The sequence below is a fragment of the Clinocottus analis genome, unplaced genomic scaffold (genome assembly GCF_023055335.1).
Source record: "Clinocottus analis isolate CAN_PGR_092001 unplaced genomic scaffold, fCliAna1.0.p SCAF_12, whole genome shotgun sequence".
In the NCBI taxonomy this organism is placed as follows: domain Eukaryota; kingdom Metazoa; phylum Chordata; class Actinopteri; order Perciformes; family Cottidae; genus Clinocottus; species Clinocottus analis.
This window is the reverse complement of record NW_027175843.1, coordinates 19,092,368-19,113,608: the sequence shown is the minus strand read 5'-3', so window position 1 is coordinate 19,113,608 and position 21,241 is coordinate 19,092,368. Positions and strand designations below refer to the sequence as shown.

The 21,241-nt window shown below is 44.6% G+C and overlaps 1 protein-coding gene across 7 annotated transcripts in view; it reads left to right on the top strand.

Moving 5' to 3' along the window:
• The window catches only part of pikfyve (phosphoinositide kinase, FYVE finger containing), a 28,092-nt gene that overhangs the window by 1,572 nt on the left and 5,279 nt on the right, over positions 1-21,241 (top strand). Inside the window, exons 2-36 of one of the 7 annotated variants that reach the window (XM_068572267.1) lie at positions 472-671; positions 2,037-2,204; positions 3,088-3,197; positions 3,357-3,528; positions 4,016-4,223; positions 6,020-6,046; positions 6,263-6,352; positions 6,471-6,627; positions 7,238-7,395; positions 7,602-7,713; positions 7,845-7,992; positions 8,227-8,391; positions 8,516-8,578; positions 8,678-8,807; positions 9,682-9,862; positions 9,964-10,038; positions 10,348-10,455; positions 10,533-10,673; positions 11,359-11,485; positions 11,583-12,454; positions 13,277-13,690; positions 14,655-14,744; positions 15,345-15,445; positions 15,531-15,602; positions 15,799-15,970; positions 16,088-16,266; positions 16,830-16,943; positions 17,662-17,770; positions 17,954-18,108; positions 18,279-18,378; positions 19,128-19,185; positions 19,269-19,397; positions 19,492-19,612; positions 20,288-20,383; positions 20,472-20,552. In XM_068572267.1, coding sequence (XP_068428368.1) covers positions 488-671; positions 2,037-2,204; positions 3,088-3,197; positions 3,357-3,528; positions 4,016-4,223; positions 6,020-6,046; positions 6,263-6,352; positions 6,471-6,627; positions 7,238-7,395; positions 7,602-7,713; positions 7,845-7,992; positions 8,227-8,391; positions 8,516-8,578; positions 8,678-8,807; positions 9,682-9,862; positions 9,964-10,038; positions 10,348-10,455; positions 10,533-10,673; positions 11,359-11,485; positions 11,583-12,454; positions 13,277-13,690; positions 14,655-14,744; positions 15,345-15,445; positions 15,531-15,602; positions 15,799-15,970; positions 16,088-16,266; positions 16,830-16,943; positions 17,662-17,770; positions 17,954-18,108; positions 18,279-18,378; positions 19,128-19,185; positions 19,269-19,397; positions 19,492-19,612; positions 20,288-20,383; positions 20,472-20,552 — 5,387 coding nt within the window. In that variant the 5' untranslated portion in view covers positions 472-487. Of the gene's footprint in view, positions 1-471; positions 672-2,036; positions 2,205-3,087; positions 3,198-3,356; positions 3,529-4,015; positions 4,224-6,019; positions 6,047-6,262; positions 6,353-6,470; positions 6,628-7,237; positions 7,396-7,601; positions 7,714-7,844; positions 7,993-8,226; positions 8,392-8,515; positions 8,579-8,677; positions 8,808-9,681; positions 9,863-9,963; positions 10,039-10,347; positions 10,456-10,532; positions 10,674-11,358; positions 11,486-11,582; positions 12,455-13,276; positions 13,691-14,654; positions 14,745-15,344; positions 15,446-15,527; positions 15,603-15,798; positions 15,971-16,087; positions 16,267-16,829; positions 16,944-17,661; positions 17,771-17,953; positions 18,109-18,278; positions 18,379-19,127; positions 19,186-19,268; positions 19,398-19,491; positions 19,613-20,287; positions 20,384-20,471; positions 20,553-21,241 lie in introns of all 7 variants that reach the window. The other 6 variants (XM_068572265.1, XM_068572266.1, XM_068572268.1 and 3 more) reach the window with 6 other exon arrangements.

Genomic DNA, 21,241 nt, shown 5'->3' with positions numbered 1-21,241 from the left:
TGATGTTTACCACATGTGTTACTGATAGATTGTTGAGCTGTTTGGTGTTCAAGCTTCCTACAGTATGATTTTGCGTTAGTAGTTTTTTATTTGCACCTTACTGTCAAGTTCCACTTGTATGTTATTGTTGGCACAGTGTTGTAGATGCAATTTTAAATGCAACAATAATTGGATGGTTCATATGTGGTGAGCTCTCATGTCAGTGCTGTTAGAAAATAATTGTTGATCAGTCGCTTTAAACAAACAAATGGCTTCAATCCAGCATTAAAACAGTGAGTAATTTTCATGTCAAAAGCAAGTAAGATCAAACAAATGTCCTGCTTGTTATGTGATGTGTCTTATCGTCGTAACTGATTTATTTGCAGCCTCTAATCGACGCCGTTCCAATTTGATTAAGCGTCCTCCAACCACATGTGGAACGTTGGATCAGTTACGTACGCATGCTTAAGATGTTTGTCGTCGCATCTCCAGCAGGACTAGCAGCGTCATGGCTGCCGACGACAAGTCCTCGTCCTCATCCTCGACGGACTGGAGCGTCGAGCCGCCCGTCTCTTCGCCCACCAGCCCCTCCCACCTGACCCACTTCAAGCCGCTGACTCCGGAGCAGGATGAGCCGCCCCTCCGCTCCGCGTACAGCTCATTTGTCAACCTGTTTCGTTTCAACAACAAAGGTCAGGCCCGCAAGAGTCTAGAAGGAAGTTATGGATCAAAACCCATTTATGTATTGCAAAAGCTCCTCGGGAGCAAATGTGTGATGCGTAGACAATGCACTGTACAGTGCAGGGGTCTTCAAAGACGCTGTAGGAAAATTGAGACACCTGAGCAGCCTCACATAATCTGAAGGATTATGTCACATTTGTTACGTCCTATTTCTTCGAAGTGTTAAATAATCCGGCCATATAGTTGTTGGTATCGTATGGGGACATACAGTTCTGTTGTCGTGTTTGGCTTAATTTGGTAAATATAAACCCTTTATTACAAAAAGACCTCTGACCTTAATTTACGATGCTTGGAATTATGTCACTCAGTCAAAGTGCAGTGCTGTGTTTGCTGATCCTGTTATGGGACAGCTCAATGACTTATAAACAGTGTGTCGTCTTCATTTGGTGTTTTATATTTTGTCCTTTTTTATTTACTTCAGTATACAAAGCATAATGGATCTATAAGACAGAAACATTTCCTACGTTACAGTATGTTAAAACCTTTCCCGAGCAGCATTTTTCAGCAGATTACAGAAGTCGGCAATTAATCAGTCTTGTGAGGTCATGTGATTGAAATTTCCTGCCACGAAGCAGTGAAACACATGACTTGTGTGTTTGTGGTCCCAACTCTGAGGTCCTGCACTCTGAACAACACTCCTCCTCCCTTCTTGTGGCAGGAAGAATGTTTCTTACTGATGAGATTGAGGAGAGAGGAGTGCTGCACTTTATTTTGATTATATTCAAACATATAGAAGCAGAAACAGACTCAAAATGCTGCATTTTTATCATTTGATCAGTTTTCTTTATTTTTCTTTTAGTATCAAAAAGGTTGTAAAACGATTACAACAAACAGCTTATTTTGCAAAAAAAACAACAACATATATTTAGATATTGTTTCATACAAAACATTTTAAGAAAGAAAGATGCAAGGAATATAAAAACTAGTAGTAATGTATCAAGAAACTTGCTAAGTCAGCAAAGCCACGCCCCAATATGATCATTATGGACGTAAACAACCAACATGGCTATTGTGTATGTTTTTCTTCTCTTTTTCTTTTGTTAAAGCATCTTGTGTATTTATTGCTGTATGGAGAGTTTCAACAAATATAATAAAAACATGTTTCTAAATTACATTTCCCATCCCATCTTAATAAACACTAAATAGTAATAATGATAAATAGATATCTTATAAGTATGGAGTCGACTGTGAACTGAACAAAACCACATTTTCTCTTTCTGATGTATGTATGTGTGTGTGTGTGTGTGTGTGTGTGTGTGTGTGTGTGTGTGTGTGTGTGTGTGTGTGTGTGTGTGTGTGTGTGTGTGTGTGTGTAGAGGATGGACGTCCTCCCTCCACGGTTACAGAGAAGACAGATGTGCCGTCCCCTTCTCCTCAGTCAGAGAGGAGGAGTTGGTCAGCGAGTCCAACCCAGTCCCTCTACAGCTCCAGGTCGCACCGGAAACAACACCCAGACCTCCTCCGACGTACCTCAACTGCCTCCGGTAAAACACACACACATGTCCAGAGCACAATGTTGCGGTTTATGTGCCTTTCACAGTCGTATTAATTTATATTCTGGGTTGAAATCAGAGGATTCATTTGATAGATTTATTTTGTATTCTGGTTTTAGCAAAGCTTTTTCTCACACGTTAACTTTCTGAAACCTGGAGGTTTCTGCTCTCTTGAGCATTTTATAATGTATGAAAAGTGAATTTCAGACCCTCCTGTGTTTGTCAAGAGTCTTTTTTTTAAATATATACCCGTAGTATTTTATTCCATGGTTAGTTGGTATTTACCCACACAGACAGACCATGTTTCATACTTTAGGAGCCGATTCAAACAAAATATTTGTGTTGAAAAACATCAGAGTGAAGAGTTGTAACATCCGCTCTCATGTCTCTTCTGATTGCAGTGGATTGGCCAGGTGAGGGCTCTGCTGCACCGCGTGTTTTTATATATACTAAAGACGCTTTTAGCTTAACCAGAGTGGCCTCACACAAACTGTTTTGTGTGATGAGTGCATGCGAGTGCGTTTTGCATTGTGTTTTTCAATGAGGCGCTTCCTGTTAGCCTTTGGTTTGCCCTAACGTTCAACACCCAGGTACTAACTGATACATGGAATGGTGTTTCTAACCCGCTAACGGTTTTATTCAACACGTTTTTGTTTCTTGCCGTGTTCTTTTTTTATTTCATCACCTCCATGTGTTAATTTATACACATTTGCAGCTCTCGGGAAAGTTATTCATAAGGTGTTGAAGTGCCAAAGTTTGCCACGTAGTTGTGATGCTTGAATGCGCTGTGAAGACGAGGGATTTAATTATCCTCATCTTACATTCAATATATAATAATACCTTCTTCTGTGTGTTTCTGTCTGCATTATTTTAGACTGCAGCAGGAAATCTGACACGCCTCTCAGTAACCATGACCCTCGCACAGCTGTGCAGCTTCGCACTGCACTGAAGAGGCTGAAAGAAATAATGGAGGGAAAGAGCCAGGTACTCGCACGCCACACCTCAGCCTTTACACTTTCTGCGCTTCACATGCGACACGTGTATATTTTGAGCGTCCCGTGGCGTTTTGAAAAGCCGGGTCGTAAACGCCGTGCAGTTCGTCCGCGTGGATTAAAGCAGCGTGCCGCTCGTCCCCCCCTGCAGGACAGCGATCTGAAGCAGTACTGGATGCCAGACAGCCAGTGCAAAGAGTGCTACGACTGCAACGAGAAGTTCACGACCTTCCGCCGCCGCCACCACTGCCGCCTGTGCGGCCAGATCTTCTGCAGCCGCTGCTGCAACCAGGAAATCCCCGGAAAGTTCATGGGCTACACGGGTAGGTGACGGGCTTTTTTTCAAAGTAAAAGCCAGATAATATATAGATAAAATAATGTAGATAATGTAGATGCCAACCCAAGTATCATGTTCATTTCCATTGCTTTTATTACATCATTTCAACAATATAATATATATAATGTATGTTACTCTGTCTCTTGTGTGCACTTTACTACTGTCTGCTGCTATAATCCTGCAGTTTCCCCACTATAATAAAGGATTATCTTTTTTATATATAATCATGTTGTTTATAACGCTTTGTTCTTCTGACTTTTAATTTGGTAGTGTGTAGTTTGTATTATCAGCTCAATGCAGCAACAATTATTTCCAGGAGCAGATCAGAAAATAACCAAACATGCTTGTCCAATGTGCTTGAAGGCCTGGCTCTGATATTAGCCTGGCTCAAATGAAAGCCCTCATGAGAATGTACAGTGAGCTTTGAGTGCATCGTAACACTGAAAAAACACTCGTCCTTTCCCTGGACGCAGGAGATCTGCGCGCCTGCACGTACTGCCGCAAGATAGCGCTGAGCTACGCGCACTCGGCCGACTCGTGCTCCATCGGAGAGGACCTGAGCGCCTTGTCCGACTCCACCTGCTCCGTGTGTGTGCTGGAGCCCAGCGAGCCTCGGACGCCCGTTGGGGGCCGCAAGTCCAGCAGGAATATCTTCCTCGAGGAAGACCTGACCTGGCAGAGGTGATCGCACACACACACACACACACACACACACGCTGGTGCCAAATGAATCAAATCCAAAATGATTGGCAATTTGTTCGAATGCATACAACCAAAATCATGACTGTGTGTTTCACATTTTGTCTGTTTGTTGTGTCTTTGTCGTTTTGTGATTTTTGCTCATTAAAACACACTTTCTTAGTTCTTCCTTGCAGCCTCCTCCATCTCTGCTTGCTCTTTTTTTTTTCTTTCTCCAAAAGCCAGCCCCTCGCTCCTCCTCCTGAACATCTCCACTGCTCGTCATGCACACGCACAAACACACACACATATTCACACACATATATTGTATTCAGCGTCACACAGCCATGCTCGGTGTTTTAGGGCAGCTTCTACATTGAGAATATTTTAATTTCTGTGTTTTTTTTTTTGGCTTCACTTGAAGCGTGGTTCTGTTTGTGCTGTGTGTGAGTATGTGTCCGTGTGTGTGTGTGTGTGTGTGTGTGTCTGTATCTGGTTGTTGTGATGTGTAACCATTGATCATCAGTTCTCAAAGTGTGTTTGCACATGCACACAGTCTGGTATGTGTGTACAAGATTGTGTTTTTTTGACGTGTGTTTGTATATTCAGTACCCTGTGCATGGTCAAGACTCATGAAACAGAAGCATGTTAGGTATTTAATATCTATACATCCTTGAGCCCCGACTGAGAGGAATTAACCGCTGTGATGTCGGACTCACTAAGTGAGACGTAACGACGATCTGACGGTCCGATAACGCAGAACGGATTCCAGGTTATAAATAACGTCAAAGACAAGAAAAGCGCTGGGAAGCGTTTGCAGAGCGCGACCGTTCGGGTACGAAGAGCGAGCTGAGCCTCCGCTTCAAGTCACTTAACCTCAAGTCCTTAACCTCGTACGCACCCGGCTAATTTATGAAACGTTCAAAGACATCTTTGTTCCATAGATAGTACAGAAATGCATTTTATATGTGTTTTAAATTCTCACGCTTGTTTTGCTTACTGATTCTTTTTTCCTTTTTTCAGTCACGATAGCGATCTCTGGACTCTTCAATACCAGTGTGTGTGATGAATAACCAGTGTGGAGTGACTGGGAGCATCGGGCTTGACTTAAACATCGCTTTACTAACGTTTGCAAAAGCTTAATGTCGCAAAACACGTAAATATAAACTTACTTAACGGTTATTCATTATTACGTAACGGGCTCGGCCGACTCCTGACGCCGCAGTGTGAGGACTCAAGGAGGGCCCGTTTCAGAACCCTGAGGTTTCCCTCTCAGTTTGCTTTCGATTACAATTCATAGAGACAATGACGGAGGTTACAAAAAACCTTTTACTTGGTATTTCCACGTGATCCACCCAACTGTTTCCTCTAAGAGGAAGGTGACGATGAACCGCTTCACACACAGCGTGCAACTGAAACGATTACTCACGATGTGTCTGGATCTGGTAACGGTGCAGGACTCCTGCTGGATTGCGTTCCCTGGTCAATGGTCATAAGCCAATCCTCAACGATTAGACGAACAAATACCTTTCCCAGCAACTTTTTGGAAAAAAATGTAACAATTCAAAATGAACAGAAATCACCTTTTTTTTTCTCAGTGTGATCTCCAAGTTCTGCTGCTGCTGCTTTGTAATCAGTGTGCTTCCTGCTTTTTTTCCCCCTCTACCAACCTGTCTCAAACAACATCTGTCTGGTTTCTCTCTCTCTCTCTCTCTCTCTCTCTCTCTCTCTCTCTCTCTCTCTCTCTCTCTCTCTCTCTCTCTCTCTCTCTCTCTCTCTCTCTCTTTCTCCTGGCATAGAAAAACTCCTATTGGGATGGGAAAGAAGTGAGTCTAGTTTGTTTCATGCATTTTTTTCCACATCTGTCTGAGCTTTAGCCGCCTGTTAGCTTCCTCGCTCTGTAACGAGCTAGTCGCATGCATGCCCAAATTCACTGATCGTAAATTGGACCGTCTAACAAATAACAAGTGTGAAAGACACACTCAGCGATCGTAAATCAAAGTGTGTGTGTGTGTGTGTGTGTGTGTGTGTGTGTTCATCAGTATGATTCACCAGGAGCCGCAGAACAGCGGCCTCACTTCCAGACTGACGGCGCTCCAAGAAGACGCCGGCAAATCGCCGGCGAGGAAGAGGTGATTTCCTTTTTTATTTTTACACAATGCCTTCTCCGGCTCTGTCAGGCGGCGTGAACCCCCGGTCTCTCCGTGTGTGTGTGTGTGTGTGTGTGCGCGCGTCCCTCCTTCCACGCAGATCGGCCAGCGTGACCAACCTGTCGCTGGACCGCCCCGGGGCCTCCATGGTTCCCTCCTACGACAGCTCCGTCAGCCCGCCGACCAGCCGGGCCCCGACGGGCGCCAAGAGCGGCACCAAGCTGGACCACAGCGAGGAGGAGAGGAAGATCCTGCTGGTTGGACGGTTTAATCTTCTCCATTTTCAATGATTTCCATCTGCTTGATGGATGAGTGGACGGATGAATAGATGCAAAGATAGATAGATGTAAAGATAGATGGATGGATGGAAGGATATAAAGATAGATGCATAGATAGATAGATATATAGATGGATGGATGGATGGATAGATAGATGTATATAGACAGATAGATGTAAAGATAGATGCAAAGATGGATAGATGTAAAGATAAATAGATGGATGGATATAAAGATAGTTGAATAGATAGATAGATAGATAGATAGATAGATAGATAGATAGATGCATAGATAGAAAGATAAATAGATGGATAGATGTATATATAGACAGATGGGTGGATGGATGGATAGGTAGGTAGATAGATAGATGTAAAGCAGCAGAACTTAAGTATTTTGCCAAAAAACAGAGGCTCGAATTAAACGCATCGAGCTGCTGAGTCGGCCTAAAAACACCACGGAGGAAATCCCGTCACCTGCGACAAGTTTTATTTCCTCTTTCATCGAATCTTAAAAAGAGGAACAAACTCAAACGGTCGCCATTATGAAACATTCCTCCTTGTTACTGGCTGACATGCCTCCTCCCGTCCCGCAGGACTCCTCCCAGCTGAAGGACTTGTGGAAGAAGATCTGCCACAACAGCACAGGCATGGAGTTCCAGGACCACAGGTATTGGCTGAGGACCTACCCCAACTGCATTGTGGGAAAAGAGCTCGTCAACTGGCTGCTGAGGAACGGCACCATCTCCACCAGGTAGCGGCATCCCTCTGGACGAACATGCTCGGAAGAAATAGTTTGACATTTGTGTGGAGATTTCCCGAGAGTCAGATGAGAAGATTGATATCACTTTGAATCAATGTGAAGACGACTCGTTCCTCGCACTTCCTGTCTCATCTCAGCTGCTCCTGATCTCGTGTCTCACTGTTCGGGTCTAAACTCGCGGTGTTTCTGTATCGCAGAGCCCAGGCCATCGCCATCGGGCAGGCGCTGGTGGACGGCCGCTGGCTGGACTGCGTCACGCACCACGACCAGCTGTTCAGGGACGAGTACGCTCTCTACCGCCCCCTGCAGGTAACGGCCCGCGGTCCAGCGCTCTGATTTCAAACGGATCTTGTGTGAGATTGATTCATTCAAACGGGGTCTTCTGATAACGCCAGAGGACGTATCACTTGCTGACGGCGTCTCTCCCGTCTGGCCTCCAGAGCACAGAGTTCTCAGAGACGCCGTCTCCAGACAGCGACAGCGTGAACTCCGTGGAGGGACATTCAGAGCCGTCCTGGTTCAAGGACATCAAGTTCGACGACAGCGACACGGAGCAGCTCGCCGATGAGACCGAGTACGCCACGCCGAGTACGTATCGCACGTCTGGCGCTTCAATGAAACCCTTTTTTATTTTTATTTTCAGAACTGTACAGCACTTATCTACTGGGCAGAAGTACAGTAGATAAGTACTGTACTCCTGTACAGTACAGTGATGGAGGAAGTACAGTAATTATATACTCACACAACTTTCTAGTATATTTACAAACCAACCACGCCGTCGATTAACAGAGAAAGTAACCCCGCTCGTGTCCGTCTGTCCAGGCTCCTCCAGCCCCAGCAAGAGAACCTCCGTCAGCAGTTTCCAGTCGGTGGTGGACAGCGACTCCGCCGCCTCCATCAACCTCAACATGGAGCAGAACAATGTCAACTTCCACATCAAGAAACAGGCCAAGTACCCGAATGTGCCCTCTGCAGCTGACCAGAAAGGTATTACTGAAAACACAATATTCAATAGGAATGTGTCACATTCTTTTCATGCAGTTGTTTGGTTAAGAAATTCTTGTGGTTTCTGTTCTCTCTCCTGCTCATTTCCTCTTTCTCCCTCTTCCAGCTGAATACCTTCTGTCTGAGGATGGAGGACAGAATATAGTCATAAGCGATGCCTTCATCATGGGTAGGAACTCTGCACACTTCCTTAACTGACTTAATCACACGACATTATTTAAATACTTATGGAGCAAAATCCCTTCGTCCTGACTCGATGTCCCCGCAGAGTCTCTGTTCAACCGGCGCGTGGAGGAGAAGGCGAAAGAGATGCTGTTCACGCCGCTGGGTTGGCACCACAGCTCTCTGGATCAACTCCGAGAGGAGAACGGAGAGAAGAAGGCCATGGAGAGGCTGCTGTGAGTGGAGATGACGCCTCTGTTTGTGTCCAGCGTGATGGTAGAAGTCCAAGTAATGATCAGATATATAGATATATACATGAATAGGTATCTAGATATAGGTAAATATATCTAGATTCTTATATAAAAATAGAATAGGAAGTTTTTTTCTGGTAATCTAAATTGTTTTTACGCCTGTTTTTCCCACTGTTTTTTTAGGTTTTTGAATGTCATTTTGTATTTGTTGTATTATTCAATTTGACTTCAATGCGCTCTAACATAACGGACATATATTGTGTGTTAGCGAGCTATTTAAATTATAACTTTTTGTCGTATTTTGAACATTTAAGGTTTGTGGCGTACTTCAGCCTCTTCTGACGAGTAAGAGTATTACAGCTAAAAAATACAGGGAAAATAACTCAGGGTCTTCGTAAATATTTCTTTTATTTAAAAAAAAACACAAAACTATGGAAGCCCATTTCCGTTATAAAAAAAGATAGAACCAAAAAGAAGAACAAAAAAAAAATAGGACAAAAATAATTATAAAAATTATGCCAAAAAAACAATTAGGACCCCCCCAAAAAAATTAGGACAAAAAAATAAATAAATAAATAATCGGCTTTTTTCCGTTGTCTTTCTATTTCTTCCTTTCCTTGACTTGAAAAACGGCAACGTAAAAAAAAAAAAAACCTTTCCTGTTTCATTCCACGTGAAAGATGAGAAGTTATTGAAGCCCATTTCCGCCACAAAAAAAAAAAAATTGAATTAAAAAAACAACCAACTCCTGAACGGTGAATGTTTCAGGAGGCATATCTTGAACATGATGGTCTTTTGTTCATCATAACAAAGATGGCTCCCCTCGTCTTTGACCGGCCGCCCTCCTCTTTGTGTTCAGCTCTGCCAACCACAGCCACATGATGGCGCTGCTGCAGCAGCTGCTCTACAGCGAGTCTCTGTCTCTGTCCTGGCGCGACATCATCGTCCCCGTGGTGCGGCAGGTGGTGCAGACGGTGCGGCCCGACGTCCGCAACTGCGACGACGACATGGACATCCGCCAGCTGGTCCACATCAAGAAGGTCAGACCACCGCCTTAACCACGCCTCCATCTTCTGGTGGAATCGGTCCGACCGGAGTCACGCGTCCAATGACACCGTCTGCTTCAACGTTTGTGTTTCAGATCTCCGGAGGCAGGAAGTTCGACTCGACGGTGGTGAACGGCTTCGTGTGCACCAAGAATATCGCCCACAAGAAGGTTTGATGGATGGATGGATGCATAGATGCATGGATGCATGGATGAATGGATTGATGGGAGGGTGGATGGATGCCAAACTGTATTAATCCCAAGTGGGGAAACTCATTTGTTACCATAGACAACAACAGACAAAAAAAACACATAACCAACGTAGAAAGATGCTAAATTTAAATCTAAAAACACAACTAAAAGGTGTTCATTAAAAAAATCTAACTGCTGCCGAGACGAAAGACCTTCTGAGTTGTTCAATCGAACACGTTGTCATCCTGAATCGCTCACTGAATAAACACTTCTCTGACCTGTAATCAGATGAACGCCTACATCAAGAACCCCAAAATCCTGCTGCTGAAGTGCTCCATAGAGTACCTGTACAGGGAGGAGTCCAAGTTCTCCTGCATCGACCCCATCGTGCTGCAGGTCAGTGAGTTCACTACAGTCTCCGGCCCGGTTCGCAGGTCGCATTTTCCCCGATTTGATCTTTGTCTCTCCCTCAGGAGCGAGAGTTCTTGAAGAACTACGTCCAGCGGATAGTGGACGTCCGTCCAACCCTGGTGTTGGTGGAGCGGACCGTGTCTCGCATCGCTCAGGACATGCTGCTGGAGCACGGCATCACGCTGGTCATCAACGTCAAGGCGGTCAGTAACGTAATGGCGCCGCACTACGAAGGCTTTTAGCCGGCGTTAACGTTCAGATTGTCCTCGAATCCTCCTTCTGGCATCACGACCTCGTCCTGGATTGGTTTTAGTGGGACTTTAGGAAAGAGAAACTCAATATAAAACAAATAACTTCAGTACGCAGTGGTCCTGGATCAGTTTTCTCCGGGGTTCTCACGGTGTTCATGACGCTCATTGACGCTGAGTTTAAATAATTAATATGCTTTTAAAAGAAAGAGGCTCAAAATATCAGCAGCATACTTACAGGCATCTATATAAATGTTTATTCTTTTAATCAAACTATTGTCTCTCATTCATTTGAGTCATTTATATTTGCTGTACGCTTTGAATCCTCATTGTTAGTTTAAATACTACATTTTATCACTTTTTGCTCTTTACACACACATTTCACACAATGTTTGTCATGGAAAATTTGTTTAAAGTCATTAAAAAATGGTTAAAAGTCCTGGATATTTGGTTTAAAGTCATGGACATTTTGTTAAAAATTATAGAAATCTGGTTTAAAGTTATGGAAATTTGGTTTTAAGTCATAAAATTTGGTATAAATTTATGGAAAATTTATCAAAAGTCATGAAAATTTGCTGTAACGTCATGGAAATCCATTGGTCAAAATGTGTATGAACCTGTTCCTCCTTTCTCCTTCTAGCAAGTCCTGGACAGGGTGAGTCGTATGACCCAGGGAGACCTGGTGATGTCCATGGACCAGCTCCTCACCAAACCTCGTCTGGGGACCTGCCTCAAGTTCTACATGCAGTCCTTCACTCTGGCCAACGGTGAGAAAACAAAACCTCCACTCACACCATGAAGCAAAGAAACCCGCCCTGTTGAGCAAAAAATAAAATGCTGCTTTTTGTTTCCGCCCCCTTTCAGACGAAGTGAAGACTCTGATGTTCTTTGAGGGCTGCCCTCTTCACCTCGGATGCTCCATCAAGCTGCGAGGCGCCTCTGAGTACGAGCTGGCCCGGGTGAAGGAGATCATCATGCTGATGGTGTGCGTGGCGTACCACTCGCAGCTGGAGATCTCGTTCCTCATGGACGAGTTTGCCATGCCGCCCAGTTTGGCCCAGAGCACCTCCTTCCCCTGCCTGCTGGAGGGCACGTGTGCAGAGGAGGAGGAGGAAGAGGAAGGGGCGGCGAGTGGAGAGACAATAGGAGGGAGTCTGGAGAAAACTGTCGTGGCAGAAGACTCTTCACCGCTTCCCGCTGCCGAGACTTCGCACAAAAATGCCGACACGGACGCTCTCCAAGGCAAACGGCATCCCGACTCGACCCCCCCGTCCCAGGAGCAGGAGGCCGCCGACAAAGAGACGAAGACCTCCACGCCGTTCTCCAGCCCCGTCGCGCCGCCTCTGTGCCTCCCGCCGCCGTTCCTCATGGAGGAAGACCTGGCGGCGGCGGACGCGGATCCCGGCGTCCTGGCGGCGTCCGGGGGAGAGACGGGGAAGGAGGGAAGCCCCGCGAAGAGACAGTCGCACCACGCGGACGACGGGGATGGCGGCGGCGGCTGCAGCGGCGGCGCCACGACCCGGTTGTTCCGAGACCCCCTGCAGGACGACACGGGGATGTTCGTGGCCGAGCAGGTGGATTCATCCGACGACCGTCTGAAGTCCATCTCCGCCGTCTTCAAGCAGGAGCTCAAGGACATCATCCTGTGCATTTCCCCCTTCATCACCTTCAAAGAGGCGTTTCTCCTCACGCCCGCCGGCATGCACTGTCCCAGCAGGGACTACTTCCCCGAGCAGGTGCCCACTTTTCTTCCTCCTTCAGTTTCACGCTTACTGAATAGCAACTAAAGAGGATTTTCTTGATTAACCCGTTGAAAACTGTGGAACCAGTAGGAAACCCCAAAATAATTACGATATTTGTGTTTATTGTATGTATTTGTTTAGGAAAGTCTTGGGAAAAAAATGTATATCTGCAACAAAAAAAAAAACACTTTTAAAAAGATATTTTGATAGTAGCTATGAACATCCAGCGTGATATGAGCCAGATTCCCCAAAAATGCCTCCTGGAGCGTCAGTAAGACACCTTTTTGGAAAGATTAGGACCTAAAGAATCAGAATCTACAACAAAAATCACAATAAGACAAAAACTTGGTCTGTTAGGAAGGAGTTTCAGTCAAAAAACTGTGTTAGCTGGTTAAAAAAATGACGTATTTTATGCCATAAGATTGTCTGAATGGGGCATGCTGGGACTTAAAATTAGAGCGGGACAATTTTCGCTCACCGTTTTCAAAGGTTTATCAATTAATTGTTTAGTCTATAAAATGTGAGAAAATCCCAATTCCTGCAAGTCCAAGCTGATATAAAGAAGAAAAGTATCTCATCTTGATATTTGAGAGGCGGACGACGGCAATCTTTGGGGCTTTTTTAATCTTTTTCATCTAAAAGCTGATGTTGTGTCATCAGTGGCGGGCCGTGGATTTTCTACCTGAGCCTTCAGTTCATTATTTGTTTTATGTGAACACATGAAGCGTCCGTTCAGACAGGAAGACGACCCCCCGGTCCTTCACTCCTTCCTCCTTCAGCCCTGCTCACCTGTTGCTTCCTCCTCCTGTCGTCTAGATCTACCTGTCTCCCCTCCTCAACAAGGACTACAAGGAACTGGACGGACGGCGAAAGCGGCAGCTCCTCAAAGACTCCACCCCCTCCGCTCTGGCCGGCGGCGGCCAGAACAACGGCGCCGCCCAGCCGAAGCCCGTCCACGTCCTGCCCTCCCACGGCCTCACCAGCACGCGCATCGTGGAGCAGCTGAGCGGCTGCCGCGACCTGGCCAGGATGGTGGCGGACTACAGGGCGAAGGGAGGTCGCATCCGACAGAGGGAGCCCGCCGCCGCCCCCACCGCCGTTGCCGCCGACCCCTTCGGCGGCGCCGCTCCGAGCGGCAGAGCGGCGGACGCTCCGGTGAAGCCGCCGTCGAGGGCCGACAGCGAAGAGGAGAAGCCGAGCAAGCTGACCGACATGAGCTGGGCCCCCAAGGTGAGAGATCATCAACTTCTTTACACGCAACTACGATCAGAGGAGCTCACCCGAAACCAGCATCCCTTCATCCTGGAACTTTTGTTTTAGTTTGTGTTTATTCATTTTATTTCGGGGCATTTCGAAACCCTGCATTGTCTGCGTCCATCGCCGTCTTTGTCGTGTTTTACCTGCAGAGCAGCTAGAAGAACAAGAAGCCAGAAACAGGAATGTGTGTCGCTCCACCTGCAAAGAAAACATAAACAAATCCATCGCAACAGAATAAATGAGTCATTTATCTAGCAAGAGTTATTTTGATTTAAATATCATTGTCAGACTGAACACTATACTATTGAAGATGTCACCTTGAAAGGTAACTTTTATATTCATGCAGTGAGATAAAAGTACACCAGTGCTGTGATTCATAATAATATAATTCATGTTTATATGCATGATGTCAATAGGTTTAAATTGTGTGTTAAATATTATTTAAAGACACAGTGTTGTTGTCCCTGAGCCGTGTGACTGTGTTGTGTTCACCAGAGTCAAAACTTTAAGCTTTTTAAGGTGAAACTACTGACGGATCGTGATGTCTTAGTCTGTCTTTGAACATATTTTCAGCATTTTGAGCATCTGCACTTCCATTTTTTGTGTATCTCCGCTCCTCCTACTCAATATTTCCGGAGGGTAAAAGTAGTCGAAGTGTTTCTCCTTTAGGTTCCTTACATTTTTTTCTTCTAACCAGCACTGGTTTCAGACTTCTCCTCAGACCAGACTGGGAAAAAAAAAACATTCAGACTGGGAAACTAATTCCTGCTCGATCTCCACAATCACGCCAAATATATCTACGATCACTAAAAATAATTAAAAACAGCGTCTTCAGCTTCCAGAGTTGCTCTTACGTAATTAAAGCTTTAGGAATAGTTATTCATACATATATATATATAATTTTGGAGTGTCTGTTTTGCACCTGTCATTTCCTCAGAGCTCTGACTGGACTTGTGTTGATCATCACGAAGCTCTGGTTGCTCTGAGTAACTGGAGCTACTTCCACCTGAGAGAAAAGAGTGTACAGGTCTTTATTTTCAATGTTATCTCCCTGCGAATGCATCTCCTGCTTTCCTACAGAGCATGCGTGTGTTTTATTTGACTTTAACACGTAGAATTAACTCACAGAGTTAGTTTCTGCTAACCACGTGTCTTGTTTTCTGAACTTATCTGTAATTTTCCTGCAGGGCTTTTCTCCTCTTTTTGTTTTTAAAGTGCTCCTCCCTCTCGGCTACAGCTTTTTTTTCTTCTTCTGTTTTTCTTCTTCTTCCTTTTTGAGCACGCTGTCTAGCGCTCTCTCCAAACACTAGAAACAAGGACGTAGACGTAGATGCGCATGTGCATGACGTGTGATGTCATGCAGGGATCGTACCGTCCGGTTGAAGCTGGCGGACGACAGTTCTGTTTATAGTTTTTGCGCTTTAAAAAACTTTAATTTTGCATTTTTTAACACTGGAATCCTCCCAGCGTTCCCACTGACCGGCCAATCCGGCCCCCCGGTACCTCCTCTTAGCCCCGTTTACTCACTTATACGAGAAACTACGAGTACGGTGTGTTCATTCATTCGCTCTGCTTTCATCTGACTTGTGTTTGTTGTTGCTGTTGTCGTTGTTGTTGTTGTCCTCAGCTGGACTGCCTGAACCCCGTCAACCACCAGAGACTGTGCGTGCTCTTCAGCAGCTCGTCGGCTCAGTCCAGCAACGCGCCCAACCCCTGCGTCAGCCCCTGGTAAAACCCGTTCACGTGGAGAGGAATCGACGTCTCGTTTCCTTCTTTGGGATGAATCTGTAGCCATTTTGTTTGTCGTCAGCAGGATCGTCACTATGGACTTCTACGGCAAGAACGACCTCTCCCTCGGCGTGTTCTTGGAGCGATACTGTTTCCGGTAAGATGAAACAGTGAATTTAACGCATTTTTATGAAATTTCATTGAGAAAGTTGTTAATAAATTGTAGCTAAATCATTTGTAAACGTGCATGGGGAAGTGGAGAGATGTTATTCGTGAATATGTAACTGTTTAGCAGCGTGTTAAGCCTCCCAGTTTGCTTTATAAAGTTGTGTATGTGTGTGTGTTTCCTCCAGGCCGTCGTACCATTGCCCCAGCATGTTCTGTGAGACTCCCATGGTGCACCACATCCGGCGCTTTGTGCACGGCAGTGGCTGTGTGCAGATTGTGCTGAAGGAGCTGGACTCCCCCGTGCCCGGGTACCAGCACACCATCCTCAACTACTCCTGGTGCCGCCTCTGCAAACAGGTCGGTGACGACAAAGAAAACATCCATTAAATTAAAATGGATGTTTTGGCTTCAGCACCAAAAGCAAAAGTGTTTTTTTTTCATCCGATATCTTGACGTCTGATCTTCTATTCCAAGGTGACACCGGTGGTGCCGCTGTCCAACGACTCGTGGTCCATGTCTTTCGCCAAATACCTGGAGCTTCGCTTCTACGGCCACCAGTACACCAGGAGGGCGAACGCGGAGCCCTGCGGACACTCCATCCACAAAGACTACCACCAGTACTTCTCCTACAACCAGATGGTGGCGTCCTTCAGGTCAGCGGATGTCCTCTATCCTTCATTCACCCACCGCTGGATAAAGACACGATAGAGGTTCCAGATAGGAGGTTTTTTTAGTATTAATGTAGCAGCAAACAACCTTTTGCTATGTAAAGACACAGTGGAGTGATGGAGGGGAAAGGGAAAGTCTTTCTTGTGGTGGTAGCATGTTGGTGCATGTGAGTTCTTCCCTTTGTAGAAGTATTAGTCCTCTTGTGTTGGTGTGTGTAGTGACCTCCCACGCTGCTTTGCAGAAGCGAGAGGGTCTAGATCAAAGCGTCACTCGCAAGCTGCCCGAAGCGTATTTTACTAGCTAGCGTTAGCATGATAGCTAGCTAGCGAGCTAATAATTATGTTGCATTGAATCAGTTCACTCCAAAGATTGAAGAAATTATTCTATTATTCCGCACCATGAGTACTTTTACGTGTTTTATACTTTGAATCCAGGATACTTGTAACAGAGTACTTTATTGTACGCTGTGGTATTGCTATTTTCACTTCATCATTCCCCTTCGTCCACTGGTGATACTCAAGTTGTGTCCCGTCTCGCTCCCCCTCAGCTACACTTCTGTGCGGCTGTTGGAGATTTGTCTTCCTCGTCCCAAGATCTTCATCAGGAACCTGGGGCCGTCTAAAAGCAACCTGCAGCAGGACCTGAAGGACTTCTCCCAAAAGTAAATCACAGAGCTCGGCTGTGAATTCATTTACGACGCGACAAAACACGCAGAAAGACGCCAGAGAAAACTGTGCTGTTAAAAAGAAAAGATACGAGGAGAACGATCACATAGACATGAACATCTAATCGGTTTAAGCCCTTAATTTCATGGAAATACGTTTCATCTTGAGTTTTATTTTTTGGCTTATAATTGATATTGAGGGTAGGGCTGCAACTATTATTGATTTTATTATAATCTGATGGTTATTTTCTCAAGACTGTTTGTTTATTAAACAACCCAAAAAACAGAGAAAAGGGTCCAATGCACGTCATCGGACGTCCTGTGTTCGTCCAACAGTCCCAAACTGAAGGAAATTGTAACATTGGAGAAACTGACAACAGAGAAAACAGTTTTTTTGCTTAAAAATAACTTTTGCAATTTTAAATTTGCAATTTTGGCCGATATAAATAATATTTACAGGCCACGAACTAACAGAAGAAATAAAGAAATACAGCAATTAAACAAAATGAGAAAAAACTAGAATAGAAACAAGTAAATGTGCTTTTTTCTAAAAAAGAAATTGAAACGCTTTTCGATCCAAAAACACATTTTCTTTTCCTCTCATGCCTCGAGGCTAAACGTCTAAACTGGAGGTGATTACAGCAGCTTCCTACAGTGGGTTTAGTTTATTTGCATGTCACCTGACCACACACACACACACACTCTCTCTCCTCAGAGTGACCCAGGTGTACCTCGCCATAGACGACCGCCTCACCTCCCTCAAGACCGACACCTTCAGTAAGACGCGAGAGGAGAAGATGGAGGACCTCTTCGCTCAGAAAGACGTAGGTTTCCTCCCTGCGCGTCGGCTCTTCTCTGGCTTCAGTGGTTAGTAACGTGGCCTCTGTGTGTGTGTGTGTGTGTGTGTGTGTGTGTGTGTGTGTGTGTGTGTGTGTGTGTGTGTGTGTGTGTGTGTGTGTGTGTGTGTGTGTGTGTGTGTGTGTGTGTGTGTGTGTGTGTGTGTGTAGATGGAAGAGGCGGAGCTGCGGAGCTGGATCGAGAAGCTGCAGGTGCGCCTTCAGGCCTGCGCTCTGGATTCTCCGCAGCAGGTGCAGGCGGTTCTGGAGTCGCTGGTGATGAAGAAGCAGAGTCTGTGTGAGATGCTGCAGTCCTGGAACGGCAGGTCAGAGCCGCCATGTTTTGTACGGGCAGCACGGATGTGCAGGGGCATGAAAGAGATCTCTAAAATGTGCAAATGGACTTCTCGATGGTGGCGGGTGGTGAGTCCGTGAGGGTAATTGTTCTGCATCTTGTTGCACTGTCAAAGTTGTCTTCCTCCTCTTTCCCTCCCAGGCTGCAGGACTTGTTCCAGCAGGAGAAAGGCAGGAAGCGTCTGTCCGTCCCTCCGAGCCCGGGGAGGCACCGGCAGACCCCCGCGGCCGACGACAGCAAGGTCGGTAACGTCCTCACGGTCACGCGCACTCGAGCAACCGGGTTTTTTAACATCTCGTACTGTCAGTAAGATTAAATAGATTTTATACGTCTTAACACGTTTCTTTCAACTGGTCAGCTTTTTTCAATTTCCAAAAAATAATTTCTAAAATTTGAATTACAAAAGAAAATAATTTCTGATTTTTAAAAAAAAAAAAATTCTACATTTTTAATTTCTCCAATTTTTGTTTCTAAAATTGAAATTTTTAATTTTCACATTTTTAATTAAAAAAATAAAAATTAAAAAAATATATATTTCAAAATTTTTAATTTCTAAAATTGTAATTTTCAATTTTTAAATTGAAAATATTTCTAAAATTCTAAAATGTGAATGTTAAAGCTGCAGGCGATGTCATACATTTACCTTTAAACAAAAACATTTCAATGTGACGTCTGTGATCCCAAAATACGGCTCCGATATATTTAAAATACGCTGCATTTAAGTTGTTTTTTTGGATTTTAGAATTTAGATGTTTCTTCCAGTTTCCCCAAATCTTCTCTTCATAGTAAAGTGAATTTGGGGGTTTTGACTGTTGGAGACTTTTCATGAAGTCACTCTGGGCTGTAAAATGTTTTAAAATGTTTTATAAACAATTTGTTCATAATTGTAAGTTTCAGTCCCAAACAACAAGTTACTGGAGTTGACGTGAACACAGAGGATTTTCTGAGCCGCCATTTTATTTGTGTATTATTTGTGTATTTAATCAACAGAGTACTGTGGACTCCTCGCCCCGCAACCCCTCCCCCGTGGTGCAGAACGGGGACAAAGGTGAGTGTTCCTCCGCCTCACACCTGAACCCACCTGATCGTCTCTGAGGTGCAGAGTTTAAACGCGCTCCTCCCCCCCGACAGAGGACCGCCACCTCTGCATCCTGACCTCCACCTCCTCCTCCATGCTGCCGTCACCGGGAGAACCGGGAGCCGAGCCTTTCACCCCGGTGCCCTCCTTCACCGAGCAGGACTCGGTCAGCCTCCCAGAAGGTATGTGCGATCTCACACACACACACACACACACACACACACACACACACATCCCTCGCCGTCTCTCATGTGTACATTGTGCGCTTGTTGTCAGACGTGTTTGACGGACACTTGCTGGGCTCCACTGACAGCCAGGTGAGAGAGAAATCCACCATGAAAGCCATCCTCGCCACTTTCCTGCCCGGCAACAGCTACAACCCCATCCCTTTCCCGTTGTGAGTGATGCATTCTGGGAGAGGCCCGGTAGAGTATCTCTCGCCGAGTGATAAAAATGTTTTCGCTAAATATTTCGACCTTTTTTAAAGAAGCCATGTTGTCTTGTTCGGTTATTATATATAAACAAATTCACTTTATATTCATTATTATGTGTTTTTTAATGTCTGTGTTTTGAAGAAGCTGATTTTAGATTACAATTCTTTTTTTGTGCTGCACAATAACTGTAGTGGTTGTATTTATTTCAAAAAACAATAGAAACTCATATTGTAATTTCTAATGAAGTTAGTTTAGGTGGTGTTTTTGTGTAGATCTGAGGTATTCATACAAAAATGATACTTTTTGTTCCGTATCTTAATGATAAGTTTAATTAAATTGAGCGTTGTCTGCTGCTCTGTAGGGAGGTGTTGCATCAGTAAATGACAGAAATGTTAAATATCCTAAAAACACCCTAAAAATATCTTAAAATAATAAGAATAGGAGTTTTTAAACGGAAGCCTTTTCTTTACATGCAAAAGTTGTCAAACGCTACCTATAAACAACCAGTTGTAACAATTTTTTCTGCATTTTTCTTTTTTGTCATGCTGCTTTCACCCGTTTACGTCAACACCAGCACGTGCTAAAGCTCATAACTCGTGAGGTAGAAGTGTAATTCTGCCTCTGCTCCGTGTCGACAGCGACCCGGACAAACACTACCTGATGTACGAGCACGAGCGCGTTCCCATCGCCGTGTGCGAGCGCGAGCCCAGCTCCATCATCGCCTTCGCCCTCAGGTGACGACCGAGCCGCCGCTCGCCATGCAGCTTTACACGTGAATGTTCCTGTTAAATGAATTCATGATGTTTTGACGCTGCGTCCCAGCTGTAAGGAGTACAAGACGTCGCTGGAGGATCTGTCCAAGACGTCGAGCGCCGGCGGGGACGAGACGCCGCAGGTCAACAGGTAACGCTGGAGATTAACCACCGAAAACACCAGATTATAAAGTGTGGGACTGTGATGGAGATTAAACTACCCAGCAACGTGTGAAGTAGTTAAAATGTTCTCCTGAGTCACGCTAAAATGATGCTTTCATAATATTCAGATATGTCGTATAAGAATATATTTCTCTGTACTTTTACTTCAATAATGAAGTACACTTTGCTGTTGCACTGCTCAGCACGTTATGTGGATTATCTTGAGGAGCTGACTCGGGATTATTGAAAAAATGTGTTTTTGGGTGTTGCCATCTAGTTTGTGATTTGTATTATATATAGAGAGGGCCAATATTTCCACAATAAGCAACACTAACACAATAAGCAAACTTAATGCAGATTAATAAATAGCATTACAGGTGAGAACAAATAAGAAACTGTCCCTTTAAGACTTTTTACTTTGGTTAAATCTTAAGTTAAAGAGTTTTACTTGTCACAAAGTATTTTTACAGAGCGGTATTGATACTTTTAGTTTAGTAAAAGTACTTTTTTCAACACGGTTAGGAGTCGTGCAAATAGGTAATTAAGTAAAAATACATTTGAGTTTATTTTTAGCTGTAAATATGCAGGAAAAAAAATCAACAAAGAAAGAAGGAATGAATGTATTTTTGATTTGGGGGTGAACTGTCCCTTTAATACTTTTTTACTTTGGTTAAATCT